Raw genomic sequence first — 12,985 nt, 5'->3', positions numbered from 1 at the left:
AAAGTAGTCCTTTAACCAAGCCTTTTACTAGTTCTAATGAAAGAAAAACCTGTGGTATTTTTAGATCTGGGCCTCACAGATTTCTATTATTTCATGTGCACCGAATTGCCTAGATTCTTGTGTCGACTTTTTGGGTCTAAGGTTTCCTCATATTTTCCTTCACTGTTCAAACGAATGTTAAACGCGCACATATTCAAAAGGTTCATTGGTGAGCTGGGGATCGAATCGACGACCTCAGGGATGAGAGTTGCACGCTATAGCCACTACACCAACACTGTTCTAGGTCTAAAGAGGTGTTCGATAAACGAGCAGTACACAGACGACTTCTTCGTATTTCCGGGACTTTATAATAAAACAATTATTTCAGAATTACTCTTTATTAAGACATCAAAAATGTAGTACAGGATTTTTTTAAATTTAACATCAATATTAACGGTAATACATTAAAGGATTATATAAACCTGATTATACAGATTTTATAAACTTTAGTTGACAACACCAATTTAATTGTAAAGAGCGCGTACGCTTAGAAATTACAAGAACGTCTATTCAGGAGTACAGTCGCAACATCACGTGAGTTTTCTATTAATTTTAATAGTATAATCTGAGTTGTTTAAAAGATCATTGACGAAAAGGCTTAATACGAAGTTCAATGAAGTCCTAATACATTGTTTTGATTTAAATGCACGAAACTGTACCTACAATATCCCTCATAACATTGAGATTCGATTACCATACATAGTTTAACATCAAGAAATAGTTATTCTAATAATTCAACAGATGGTCCATCCGCATCTTTCTCATTGGCACTAGGTGAAATTGGCAGTGGTAACCTTTGGAGTATTGATATAATTCGCAATTTTGGTTACTTTAAACTACTGCCTCGTGCCGATGTACACTGAGTTATCCTTTTCCAGGCTGTGAGCGATCCTGGCCCGGATCTCGCGATTCCCGCTCTCGGCGTGTGCGCGTACGCCGAGCGCGGGGTCAGCGCGGCGCCGGTCGGCCCCACCACCGGAGGCAGGAAGGGTCCACGGAACGAGCGCCGGCCGCACGCAGATAGGCTTCTTTGAGTACCTCCTGGTGTATAAAACACAATTTGTTGAAATAATATACTTCAATGGGGCCAATTGTTAGGGGCCATCCATAAAGTACGTCACACGTTAATGGGGAGGGAGGGTATCACCGAAGTGTGACAAGGGGCATGGGGGGGTCAATACTTTTGTGACGTCACATGTTAAAATTTTAAATACTAAAACGCAAAGTTTGGATGTGAATTAAAAATTTTAAAAATTTACGAACTTGATCTATATTTATTAATAATTTAGCATTCTCGCTATGCCATAATCTCTCATGCAACGTCATTTAACTTCTAGAGCGACGTTGTAATGCAAGTGAGACACTCAAATTCACGAGAATTTTGAATGGTAAGGATTTCAAGATAAATTTAAAAAATGTGTGACGTCACATCAGGACGGGGGGGTTATAAAAATGTGACAACCTGTGACAAGGACGGGGGGAGGGGTTCAAAATTCGTGTGACGTACTTTATGGATGGCCCCTTAGTAGTCTGTGCGGAAAGAGAACTGTTATGGTATGATGTCGGAACATTGGTAAATTACTTTTTTATCATGTTCTATCTATCATGTACTACAATTAGAATTATAAATTAAATTCAGTATATTATACGCATCCTACATATAAATGATGAAAAATAAAATGTTTTTATCTAGCCCTTCATCCCAACCTCCGTTTTGTCAAAGTAGCCTTTTTTTTCTTAACCAAATTAGTTCATTCAAATGTCGCGTCATGTGTTCGCGCGTTCATCATGCGATTTTTATTTCAAAAAAATTTTACGGTGTGACCATCCGAAGCAATACCTTACGACCTTCTTTACAATAATGTTATATATATATTTTTTAATATTAATAATACATGTAACCCTTACCTCCTTGGACAAGACAATATGTTTCCCTTTCCAATACTTCATAAGTCCTCTTTCTTGCAAAGTGGACACAATATCCGAAGACGCTATGCCCAAATTCTTGCTCAAGTCCCGTATGCTAAGAGCAGGTCCCTCGGCAATACATAGCTGGTTGAGGATCACCTCCCTCCAGTAGGACCGGTAAGAGATGAGACCCAGGTCCGATAGAGGGGTTTCCGGTGAACCAACTTTGCCTTCTTCTTTCGTTAGAAGGTAGCCTAGGAGAGAATTTCTTGTTTTATGAGGGTAGAGCAGTGGTGGCCGTTGGTGGGTGTGGCTTAAGCAACCCTAAGAAACTGGTTGTGCAACACCTGTCACCTGGTCAAACAAACTTCTGGTTGACCAGGTGACTCTTACGGTGAACGCAAACATCTTAAGGAAACCCGCCAAAAAGACAAAAAAAATTGATAACACGTGTCAAAGAAGAATGATCATAGAAATGGATGCAATCTGAGGCCATATAAGCTCGCTTTGGTTTATTATTTTTATCATGGGTAGTCCGAAATATTTCCAAACAAAACAGTTACTATACTTACTAAAATCAATGAGCAGTCGCCCATAACCTTGCCTTTGATACGGAGGCAATGTTAGTATACACGAGACGTTGTAGTTCAGGAAAGAATTCTTTTCCTAAAAAAAATAGATTTTTCTCACAGAATATGTTAATAGGGTCTACGTCAAGGGATTTCTAACTCTAGTTATAATTATTTACATGCTCAGATTATGGACATTATCAGCTAGTAGATGACATTTGTCGGTTTGAACATACGCACGTATGCGTATACAATTAGCAAACCATGTCCAAGACCCAAAAAACACAAGCATAAAAGGCAGATCCTAGTTCCTACAAATTACAAAATATATATATAATATATAAACACACACACACCGCTAGCTGTAACAAAAAAAATATATATAAAAATCTTAGGCTCTAGTCATTCATTAGCGTAATACGATCTAAACTTTCTTGGTAGAGTTACAACGGTTTTCTTTACTATGGATTTTGATACTTTTTACATTGCGGTCAAGTGTATTTTATGTTACTCAACAATGTTGTGCATACCTTACTGAAGTACCCGATGATATGGCAACCCTCGCCATCAGCCGTAGTCATCACATAGAAGAGGAATGGTTCAACGTCATAGTACAGCGTTTTATGGTCGAGAAAGAATTTTGCGAGCAGGCAGAGTTGCTGGCAATACTGTTTTTGCTTGCGACCATCCACTTCCCATACGCTAAGCGAATCTTTTCTGTAAATCTGTCCCAATCACACTTCATATCGTTGAACAGAAATAAATACGTAAGAAGCGTTCGTTTAACGTAATTATATTTAATAGTTGAAAAATGAATGAATAATCCAGGTAAAAAAATAGAAGCAAGCCAACTTTACGGTTAAAAATATTTATTTCTCACTAAACAAATTAAAATTAAATTAAGTTACAAACGGAATCATACTGGTAAATTAGATGTGCTATTCACAATAAATTTACACTACATAAAAATGAATTAGCATTGTATTTATGTAAGAAACTAAAGGTGTAAGGAAAATCAACATGGCGGGATATTGACACACAATTTATGGGAAATGAAAAGGTGCACAAGATTTACAAAATACGAAGAGACCAGATCAGAAGTATGATCACAGATGCGCTAATCCATGCCTTACAAATTAAACGAAAATGGGCAGGCCATATTGCACGTTTTACAGCTGAACCCGCCAAGCTGTTGAAGGGGACCTCCAGGAAACGTGGGAAGACCACAAAAGCAATGGGCTGACGATATCATAAAGGTTTCTGGGATGAAATGGCTGGAGGAAACAAAGAACAGATCCAAATGGTAAGTTCAGGAGAAGGCATTTACCCATGAACTCCATATTTCAGAATACGAAATATTGAACATTACAAAACTAACATAGACTTAGTGTAGAATAATAATACCAACAGCCATCTGGTGTGTATATATTACAGTATGGAATTAAGGTGGCTTTATTTAATATTTATTTAAGGTGCAATGCATCCATTTATGTATTTAATTTGAAGCTATTTTTTGCTAGCACTAACTTATGTTCAAAATAATCCATAACCCTACTACGGGCTTATTAGATGTTTTTTTTTAAATAATTTGCACCTTGCTCGGTTTTCTTCAAATTTCTAATCCCATTTCTGAGCGGTCTCTTTTCAGCATAGGGTAAACACAATTTGACAACAAGAGACGACGATAACAGTATATATAGATTTAGGCTTACTGTAAGGAAAATCTCACCTCATCCCCCGGAGGGTGTCGCCAGACGCACTTAGCTCTGTGTCGATTTGCGCCGGTCTCGCAAGCTTGGTGCTTCAAACAAAACTCGCAGACGAAAAGTCGCGGCACCCTCGCCGCGGCCCCTGGATATGGAGACTGGTATAGAACCTCCATCATATATTTGCCCATCACCACATATCTAAAAAATTAAAGTGGTTAAGCGATTTTCAACTTCGTTAGACATTTTCTATGCGCAATTAAAACTGGCTAGGTCACATCGCTCGAAAAGGAATTGTTACGATAGTCATTTAAGGATTTTTACGATTTTTTAATTCTCCCTGTTCAATAATTATTGAAAGGGGCAAACGAGGAGAAAGTTCGCCTGATGTTAACTAATACCGTGGCCCATGGACGCATTGAATGCCAGAGAGCTCGCAAGAGCGTTGCCGGCTTCTTAAGAACGCAATTTTTTCTTAATGAACTCTAAGTCGAATTGGTTCGGAATATCATTTAATCCGGAGTCTGGGGAGACCGTGTCACTCGGGGAACCGGTGTGGCGTTTTGCCGTAAAGCAGCGCCTACACGTACGCGTAGCATATTTTCGTAAAAGTACAAGGAATATATACATAACTAAAATCATACATAGCAGCATATGATTTTGTGATTTTTACGCAAAATATAGTAACATTCCTAGAAGTAAAGTTCGTACTTTTGTACTCGTGTACAAAGCGCGACCAGGCATGTCAATTTGAAATCGATTAATCGAAAAATCTATTATTTAGAGTAATATAATCGATTTTTCAGATCGATTTTGAACCCTACATCGATTCAATGAATCGATTCATAAACCTCCCGAATCGGACCGATCCATTCTAAGAACTAGCGATAATATTCCTCAATTGGCTGCGGTGTTTAATTTTTTAATTTTTTGCTGTTGTCGGACGCAAAAGCAACTGGTAGTACTTGGTCAATAATTTGAACGCATCATAGAGTAAATATTTATTAACGCTTCCGAAGGTGGCGTTACTTGCGTTACAAACGCGGCGCGACTAACTTTGAACTAGAGCTGTCGGCGACATAAAAGAATTTAGTGCATTTAAAAGGGTGTTAGTCATAAAGCGAGAAAAGGCTCTCTTCTCTAGTACTACATATTTACATAAAATTTAAATATTTTTTTATACATACAAAATTATTGCATTATACATTGAGATAAAAAAGCCAGAAAAGTGACTTAAATTCGTTATTTTATTGAACTACGTGTGTACTACAAACCTAGTCCCTTTATCCGTTGGTATATCGTCCAATCCTTCCTCCTTTTTCACAGCAGCCAGCGCTTGCGCATCCCGGAATAGTCTTAGATCATAATCCGGCGCAAATCCATCGAGGACCGGCTCCCTTTCTTCATTGTAGTCTTCATTATTCGACTTTGCTCTCTTGTCTTTTTTGCCTTTCCATTTGCTTCGCAAATCCTGAAAAAAAAACATATTCTGCAAATCTCAAACACATGTCGCAAATGGAATTTATATTATATAGCTATAGATTTTGTTTATTTTTTAAAGCTAAACTATAACCGTTATATATTAAGATAAGCACACTGACATATGTCAGACACAAAAGGCTGGTCACCAACTAGTTTGTAAATAATATAGGACCTTATTTATTTATTTAGTTACTAAGCTTACGACGTCACACACAGTCTTAAATTTACTAATTATTTTACAAAATCTTACAACTATAATGTGTGACAATTAATGTAAGCATAAGTTTCTCAAAAAAAAAAAATTAAATAGAAATAAAAAAAAATACAATTAAAACATATACGATAATACAAGCTCACATTAAAATAAAATAAAATTACAGAAATTTGTTGGCACTAAGCAGAAAAAAATGAAAAATCATCAGCAAAACAGCGAAATTAGGTTCGAGTAAGGCACCCCACAATGCTTTCTCTAAAACCGATCAGCCCACTACCGGAACTGAATATATTCATATTCAGTTCCGGATAAGCTGTGTTCAATTTGTTAAAATCGCGAAGAAGACACCCTTCACAGGCAATGTGTGTGTGGACGAATTGTATTAAAATTACTGTTAAATATTTTTTATAAATACATATATTTTATATTTATCTCTTTCCGTACCCACGATCTAATTGTAACTGTACTTAAATAAAACACCAAGTTCACCTTTATTTTTAGCTGATAGGCACGCTGATCGATTGTGGGCATAGCTCGTGATCGGTTAGTCATAGAAGCCTTAGCTTTTTTCGCAATGGCGGCTGCAGCATTACGTTCTTCTGCAGCAGCTACGCACCAGGGGCCTGTTACGTTATGGTAGACGGGGCAAGCGTCGTAGGTAAAGTGTCTATCCGCCACTCCACCTAAAAATGTTGTTTTTAGTATAGGAAAGTAAATTAAATAATCTTACCACGACATTACAATTTATAATCTAAATCTACAGTTAAATAAATAGTTAAAATAATATATAAAGAAATCGGAAAGTAAAGCGGACAGACCTATCCTGATCAATCGTGACTTGTATAAAACTTATGTTTCCTTTTACATCACTAATTGCTGCTCATGTATTTGTATGATTAGCTTTTAAGTTTTTAGTCTGTTATTAATATTTTTTTTTTGTATTACTTTAGATTAAGGTACTATATATATATTTTTTGTATATAACATTTGGTTCTGCACTTCTCGCACGCTTCATGTTTCTTTTTTTTTTTAGTTTTTCTCTTTAACTAGGGTTGCCTGGAAGAGATCGCTTATTAGCGATAAGGCCGCCCGTTGCATCCCTTATAATTTTTTTGTATTGTGTTTCAATCTTTTTTTTGCAACGAAGTGTAAATAAAATAAATAAAAAGCATCGCAACAAACATTATCTTTAGTCCACGTGTGCCATAAGGCCGAATGAATGAATAATGTTACCTAAATGTCCAGTAGAGTCACATCCCCTAACTGGACACCTTTTCTCAGAGGGAGCTGTTGGTTGAGATGGGATGACAGGAGACTTAACCAGGGCCACTCGGGGTTTGGTTGGCTTTTTATCTTCTTTACTGGAAATACATTTACTTTCACTAGGCCTTGACCTATTAAATATGCAGACCTTGACATTTCAGTAACTCTATTGATTATTTAATATGTAATATAAATAAGTACTCGCAGCAGACGAAGTACCTATCACAAATTCATAAAGGATAATATGAGTTACCTTTTTCCGGTGCTTTTTCCTTCAGCATCAGATTCTGTATCAGAATCTGATGGATTGACTTTTGGCTTTCGTGAGGCCCGAGCGGTTTTCGAACGCGTGAACTTCCTCGGCGCAGTACCACCAACTGTTTCACATGCTTCGCGGCTTGTGCTAGGCTTTTGGTCGTCTTGCTGATATAAAATAAAAACAGTTTGAAAATATTGATGTTTTCTCATGAATGTAAAATCAGTCTTCGACACAAAGGTAAACACAATGTCTGTTGTTAAAGCAGTGCAATACTGAATAAGTTTATATGAAAATAAAGGTGCGACTACAAGGACACGCCCTAATTTCGTAAATAAAACAATTTGTTTCCTATTTGTTTCTTGACAACTCTATCTTTCTTACAGCTAGTCTCAATAATCTATCTATCAATTGCTAACAAGCAAGTAAATGATCTGAGTTCTGAGCCTGTCACACACCGTCGACTAAATGGTCTAAGCCCTAAGGCATGCCGGTTTTATTTACGGATTTCCTTTGCCGTACAGGTGACTCTTAATATGGGCACAATGTAAGAAAATTTCATTAGACTACCATGATTAGAACTCAAGAATTCTAGGTTGAGAGTCGCGCCCCTTAGCATTAGATAGTACATTACCCTAAAATTAAAAAGTCTTTCATGTGAAGTAAATTATTAAGAAACATTTTACTAATTTGACTTTAAAACTAAATAGTAAGGTTGGTGGACTCATTTCCCGCACTTAGACTCATAATTGGTCCGTTGTCCATAAACCTAAAAAGGATTTAAAATAATGTATTTTATATAAATTTGGTCAACTCTTCAAATCAATTACTTCAAAGTGCCGGAGCTAAGTGCATTTAAATTGTATGCTTACAACATATTATGTTTGGCATTTGGATATCAGGTTCAGCAAACAGTTAATAAAAATAAAATATCCAGGTTTAAATAGAGGATCAAACTAATATACTTCCTAAAAAACTATATAGCCATCTTCGATATTATGTGAATTATTCATATATGAGATTCTGGGGATTGTGTATTTAAAAATGTTTAAAAATTAAATTAATTAAATAACACATTTTGTAAGTTTGTTGAATAATAATTCATGATGCAATTATATTTGTAAAGAAAATGTAACATAAGTAAGTTGTTTATTTAATGGAATGTTACTATTAAATAAATGTCCTCACTTAACCCAGAAAGAACATACCAAACATTCAACAGCTTTTTATATATTAAAATCGCTAAAATAGCTTAAAGATATTTGAGTATTTTTATACTTATGAGGCTTAGAAGTAATATATGTGATTAAGATAAAATTTGTATGTGATTTAAACAACAAACTAGTTATAAATTATATTCAAAATGTAAGAAAACAAATATTTACCTTGGGAGGCTTGGCTATAGCTGAATCTTTTTTCTTTTCTATCTCTTTCTCACTTTCTGATGATCCAGAATCTCCATATGATGGACATGACGTACACAATGGTGGTTTTTTGTTCTCAGGCACTTTCTTGGCAAGCTTTTGAGGTGCGTTTGATTTATTTGTTTTTTTCTTAACAGTAACTTCGTTGTCTTTAGAGCTTGAAGTTGGTTTTCCAATGGGTTTTGAAGGTGAAACAATATTTTCTTCAGTTTGTTTTTTTTGTGCCTTCTTGGCCTTTGGAGGTGCCTTAGATCCAGTTTTAGGTTTATTTTTGTTCTCTGGTTCTGAATCCGAGCTATTTTCAGGTGAAAATATACTCTTCTGCTTGGACAAGCTTTCACTTTTGATTGTTCGGTTTGTAGCTTTTGCAGTTCCCGATTTAGCCCCTGCAGATTTTGCTGTTCCCGATTTAGCCCCTGCAGATTTTGCTGTAGGTTTTTTCTTAACTAAAACGCTAGCAGCATTTTTCTTTTTTGGACCAACTCTTTGTTTTTGCGGCATTGGTTTAGGACTGGGTGCTTTTGACCTGTCTACTTCACTTGAGGATTTGTTTTTAGATTTAGCTGCTTTTGTTGGTTTACATTCTTTTTCTTTTTTTGGGTCACTGGAAGGACCTTGTTTTGGTGATTTTGGTTCCGTTTTTGGTTGAATATCTGATGTTGATGTTTCAGAATCTGAGCTGCTGGAACCTGATCCTGAACTGGTTGAGCTAGATCCGCTACTACTGGAACCAGAGCTGGACCCAGAACTGCTTTCCGTGCTACTCTTGCTTACCTAGTTAAAATGAGAGTGGCTCAATATTTATGAAATATTTTTAAATACTATATTCTTACTTGAACAATGAACATTTCTTAATTCTTAACATTGTTACATTTAATATGATACAATTTCTTAAATAATTTTTCTTTAACATATATTTTCTTGTAGGTATATACTTTTATTAAGCAATTAACGATTTATGTTTAAGAAGCTAGTATGTTTTTATAATAATATTCGTGGTTACTTTGTTAATTACACCAGAAAAAAGGCCGGATACAGTTAAAGAGCGTAAATCGTTGAAATAAAGTTTGAAACTATATTATAATCAATAAGTTATATACTTACTTCAGGTTTCTTCATTATATTCTTGAATTAACAATAAAAAGAACGCACAAACATGAATATCAAATAGAAGTTTTTTTTTCACTGTAGGTATATGTATATCTATTATGTTTAATGTAGGTAGATTGTAGGGTAGAAGGTATTGACTATTGAGTGTTTTGATACAGAAAAAGAGAAGGAGATAAAGTTTATGTCTCTTTCTAATGACATTTATGTTTCTGACAGTTCAAATTCATTATACATGCACTCACGTCAGTGAATTAAAGTTTGTTAATATACCTAAAATTAAGTGTGTATGTTTTTAAGAGTTTTTAAAATATTTTGATTTGTTTTTCAGCACTTTTACTTCATACATAGTTTTTACTTCTTAGTTTAGTGTTAGAGCTGATCTTTGACGTTTGTCAGACTGACGTATGATACCAGATCGAGTGTTGCAGTAAGATTGTCATTTGTCACAGTCACAGTAAATCTCATTCACCTTTAAAGTTCAAACTATAATATGAAATGAGTAAAATCTATATATTTAATTAATATCCTACGTTTTATATATTCGTTACATTAAAAAGTTTCGAAATTGTATAAATACTATTGTCATCATAGAAAGAAACGTCCATTTAAAATAAAAAATAGTGGATGATGTAGGAACGATATCCAAATTGTTATCTTATACTGATGTTAGATAATTCATTTAGCTATAGCTATAGGTAATATCGTTTTGTCTATGTTATTGGCGCCAGTATTTGAATTTCGAACAAGTAAAAACGGTTCAATGATACTCATTACTACAATAATAATTGTAATTATACTTATGTATCATTCTATTATTACATGTATTACAATAACATAGATTGCAATAGATTGTATTACCTACCTAGCTCCACTACGTAACTTAGTCCGAAGGTTCTAGCGACATTTCAGTAGTTACACGTGCACAAACTAGATGGCATTCATGTAGCGCCTTTCATATTATCAAAAATTTCCTTACAGACTTAACACGTGACGTCAAAACCTGTCTCGATTCAATGTCAATGTTGAGTTTTATGTTTAGGTAATTCCAAAATTGCGGTATCAGCAGGTCTAGTGATTTTGATCCCTACTCCTCCATTCGTACATGAAAATTGCAATATTATCATTAATTTCTTGTCTCCCTTAGGAATCCGTAGTAACTTAAGTAGTGACTCATTTTCTATTAAAAATCCGTATGCTTTACAGAGTAGGCCTGTAGTGCTACGAATATTAAAAATTGGGTGGTCCAGTTGTGGCAGATTAAGGTCTGCATTCTAGAATAGTTTTTTTTCTGTACTTTCAATTCGGGGCTGTCTTGTCAGTATATATTTTTTTAATCACTTTCGAATTCAAGTGTTGATCAGGTCTAAAGGAATTTTTAAAATAAATAGGTAGCTTTTAACCAGTGTAGAGTAGTGAGTAATTGATGCTCTATAAAAAGATTACTATTGATTTTTCAATTATACGTTTTACGATATAACATAATTTATAAAGAGGATTACGTGATAAGTATTAAATTGTAAAATTAAAAATGCAACAAAGGGTTAGGTTGCAACACAATTTAAATTTAGATCATAGGTATGCGAATGCGACACGGCACACATTGGTTATAGTCGAGATTTTTTTAAGTATTCAAACGACAATCCTGAATATTTAAAAAAGAACATAATATGTTTTGAGTTTGTTATGATTCAAACACAAGTTTTACCTTAATATGTTTAAATGGGAAAACGAGGTTTTTAGTTTAGACTGTATGGCATTACAAAGCAAAATATAACGCCATAACGTTTTTTCTACATTGCATATACATTTCTATCTGTAGCTAAAAATCCTGTCATAATAATTTAATATTTAGAATTTACCTGCACAAATCGTACGACGAATATACACTATACCACCTACGTATTGTTTACGCCATCCAAAAAGGTGATTCGCTTTAAATTCCTTTGAATCACGCGATTTCAGCTGTGTTTGGACTTTGGATTCAAATCGCCCAGAACACAAGGTTAGCGATAGGGTCGTCGTCTTTGAAAGCTTAGGGTGGTGACAGTTAAAATAGTTCACTCACGATCAAGGTAGAATTTTATTACTGATTTCCTTATTTCTTGAACACCAAAAAAACACTAACATCCACATCAGTTACCCGATAGTAATTAAATGCAATATTAGGCGCGGCCAGGTCGCTGATTATTTTATGAAGTAGGTATAACTCAGCTATAACGTCATAACTACAACGTTTGTCCGAGGTAGGACCTTAACAATAACTGAAATAACGATCGGGGCGCTAATAATGACCTAAAAATACTTAGTGTCAATACAAATGTCTGTGACAAAGTAAAATTGTTTTTCATAATGAGATTTTATTTCGAACTTCTGTTAGTAACAACACACATTGGTAGATTGCACCTGTCATTTATAAACGTATTTAGGCTGATCATCAAAAAAAGGGATGGGATGGGATTTTTTTGTAATTTAAAAAAAATTGTTATCTTGTAAAGTCATATCAATTTTTAATTTAAACGGTTTTCAAAAAGTTAATATTATTCATGTTTTTGTAAGCCCCAGCAATCTTTAAACCTTAATTTATGAAAATCTGTTCATATTTTGTGTGACGACTGTTATTTAGAAATATCAAAATTTTAAAGAAACCAAACATTATAATCCATTAGGAACAAATACTAATATTTATAAAATTTCTTTCCACCCTTATTTTACTTACAAGGATTTAATTGGAATTTAAATGATAATTGTAAAATTTATTTTAATGTTGTTAACACAAACATATTACTAATAACTAACTAGCCAATAATTTCATCAGTATATATGCGTAGCTCATTCAGGTTCTATTGATCATGTTCCTCTTCTCTCATGATATTTCCTGTTGAGAATAGCTATGTGTGCTGTAGTGGTTTTTACCCCATAGACAAAGTGCATTAGTCAGATAGTTCTGCCTTCCGCTGTATGTAGAGGTCTAGGAATTATGTTTACGCAACTTTATTTCTCATACAAAAAAATAA

At 34.6% G+C, this 12,985-nt stretch overlaps 1 protein-coding gene across 2 annotated transcripts; it reads right to left on the bottom strand.

The window, feature by feature from the left end:
• Positions 1 to 361: 361 nt before the first annotated feature.
• On the bottom strand, positions 362 to 10,264 carry LOC125062764 (histone acetyltransferase KAT7-like). 2 transcript variants are annotated; one of them, XM_047668888.1, is made up of 11 exons: positions 9,966 to 10,260; positions 8,823 to 9,635; positions 7,435 to 7,604; positions 7,152 to 7,279; positions 6,408 to 6,601; positions 5,497 to 5,693; positions 4,246 to 4,423; positions 3,047 to 3,241; positions 2,520 to 2,613; positions 1,948 to 2,201; positions 362 to 1,080 (listed from the first exon to the last, which is right to left on the bottom strand). In XM_047668888.1, exons 1-11 carry the CDS (start codon positions 9,978 to 9,980, stop codon positions 988 to 990), a joined length of 2,331 nt encoding a protein of 776 aa, XP_047524844.1. In that variant the 5' UTR covers positions 9,981 to 10,260; the 3' UTR covers positions 362 to 987. The 2 variants fall into 2 exon arrangements, with proteins under 2 accessions (XP_047524844.1, XP_047524845.1); XM_047668889.1 differs by lacking the exons at positions 362 to 1,080; positions 1,948 to 2,201; positions 2,520 to 2,613 and adding an exon at positions 2,620 to 2,878 and having other exon boundaries at positions 9,966 to 10,264.
• Between the last annotated feature and the right edge of the window lie 2,721 nt (positions 10,265 to 12,985).

This window comes from Pieris napi, chromosome Z (assembly GCF_905475465.1).
Source record: "Pieris napi chromosome Z, ilPieNapi1.2, whole genome shotgun sequence".
Lineage (NCBI taxonomy): Eukaryota > Metazoa > Arthropoda > Insecta > Lepidoptera > Pieridae > Pieris > Pieris napi.
The sequence above is the reverse complement of the archived record's forward strand: the minus strand, read 5'-3'. Positions and strand labels throughout refer to the sequence as shown.

Coding starts and splice junctions, on each gene's coding strand:
- LOC125062764 (XM_047668888.1), bottom strand. Junction 7,605..8,822: donor CTATAGCCAAGCCTCCCAAG/GTAAATATTTGT, acceptor ATTTTATATCAG/CAAGACGACCAAAAGCCTAG. Junction 2,202..2,519: donor GCGACTGCTCATTGATTTTA/GTAAGTATAGTA, acceptor ATTCTCTCCTAG/GCTACCTTCTAACGAAAGAA.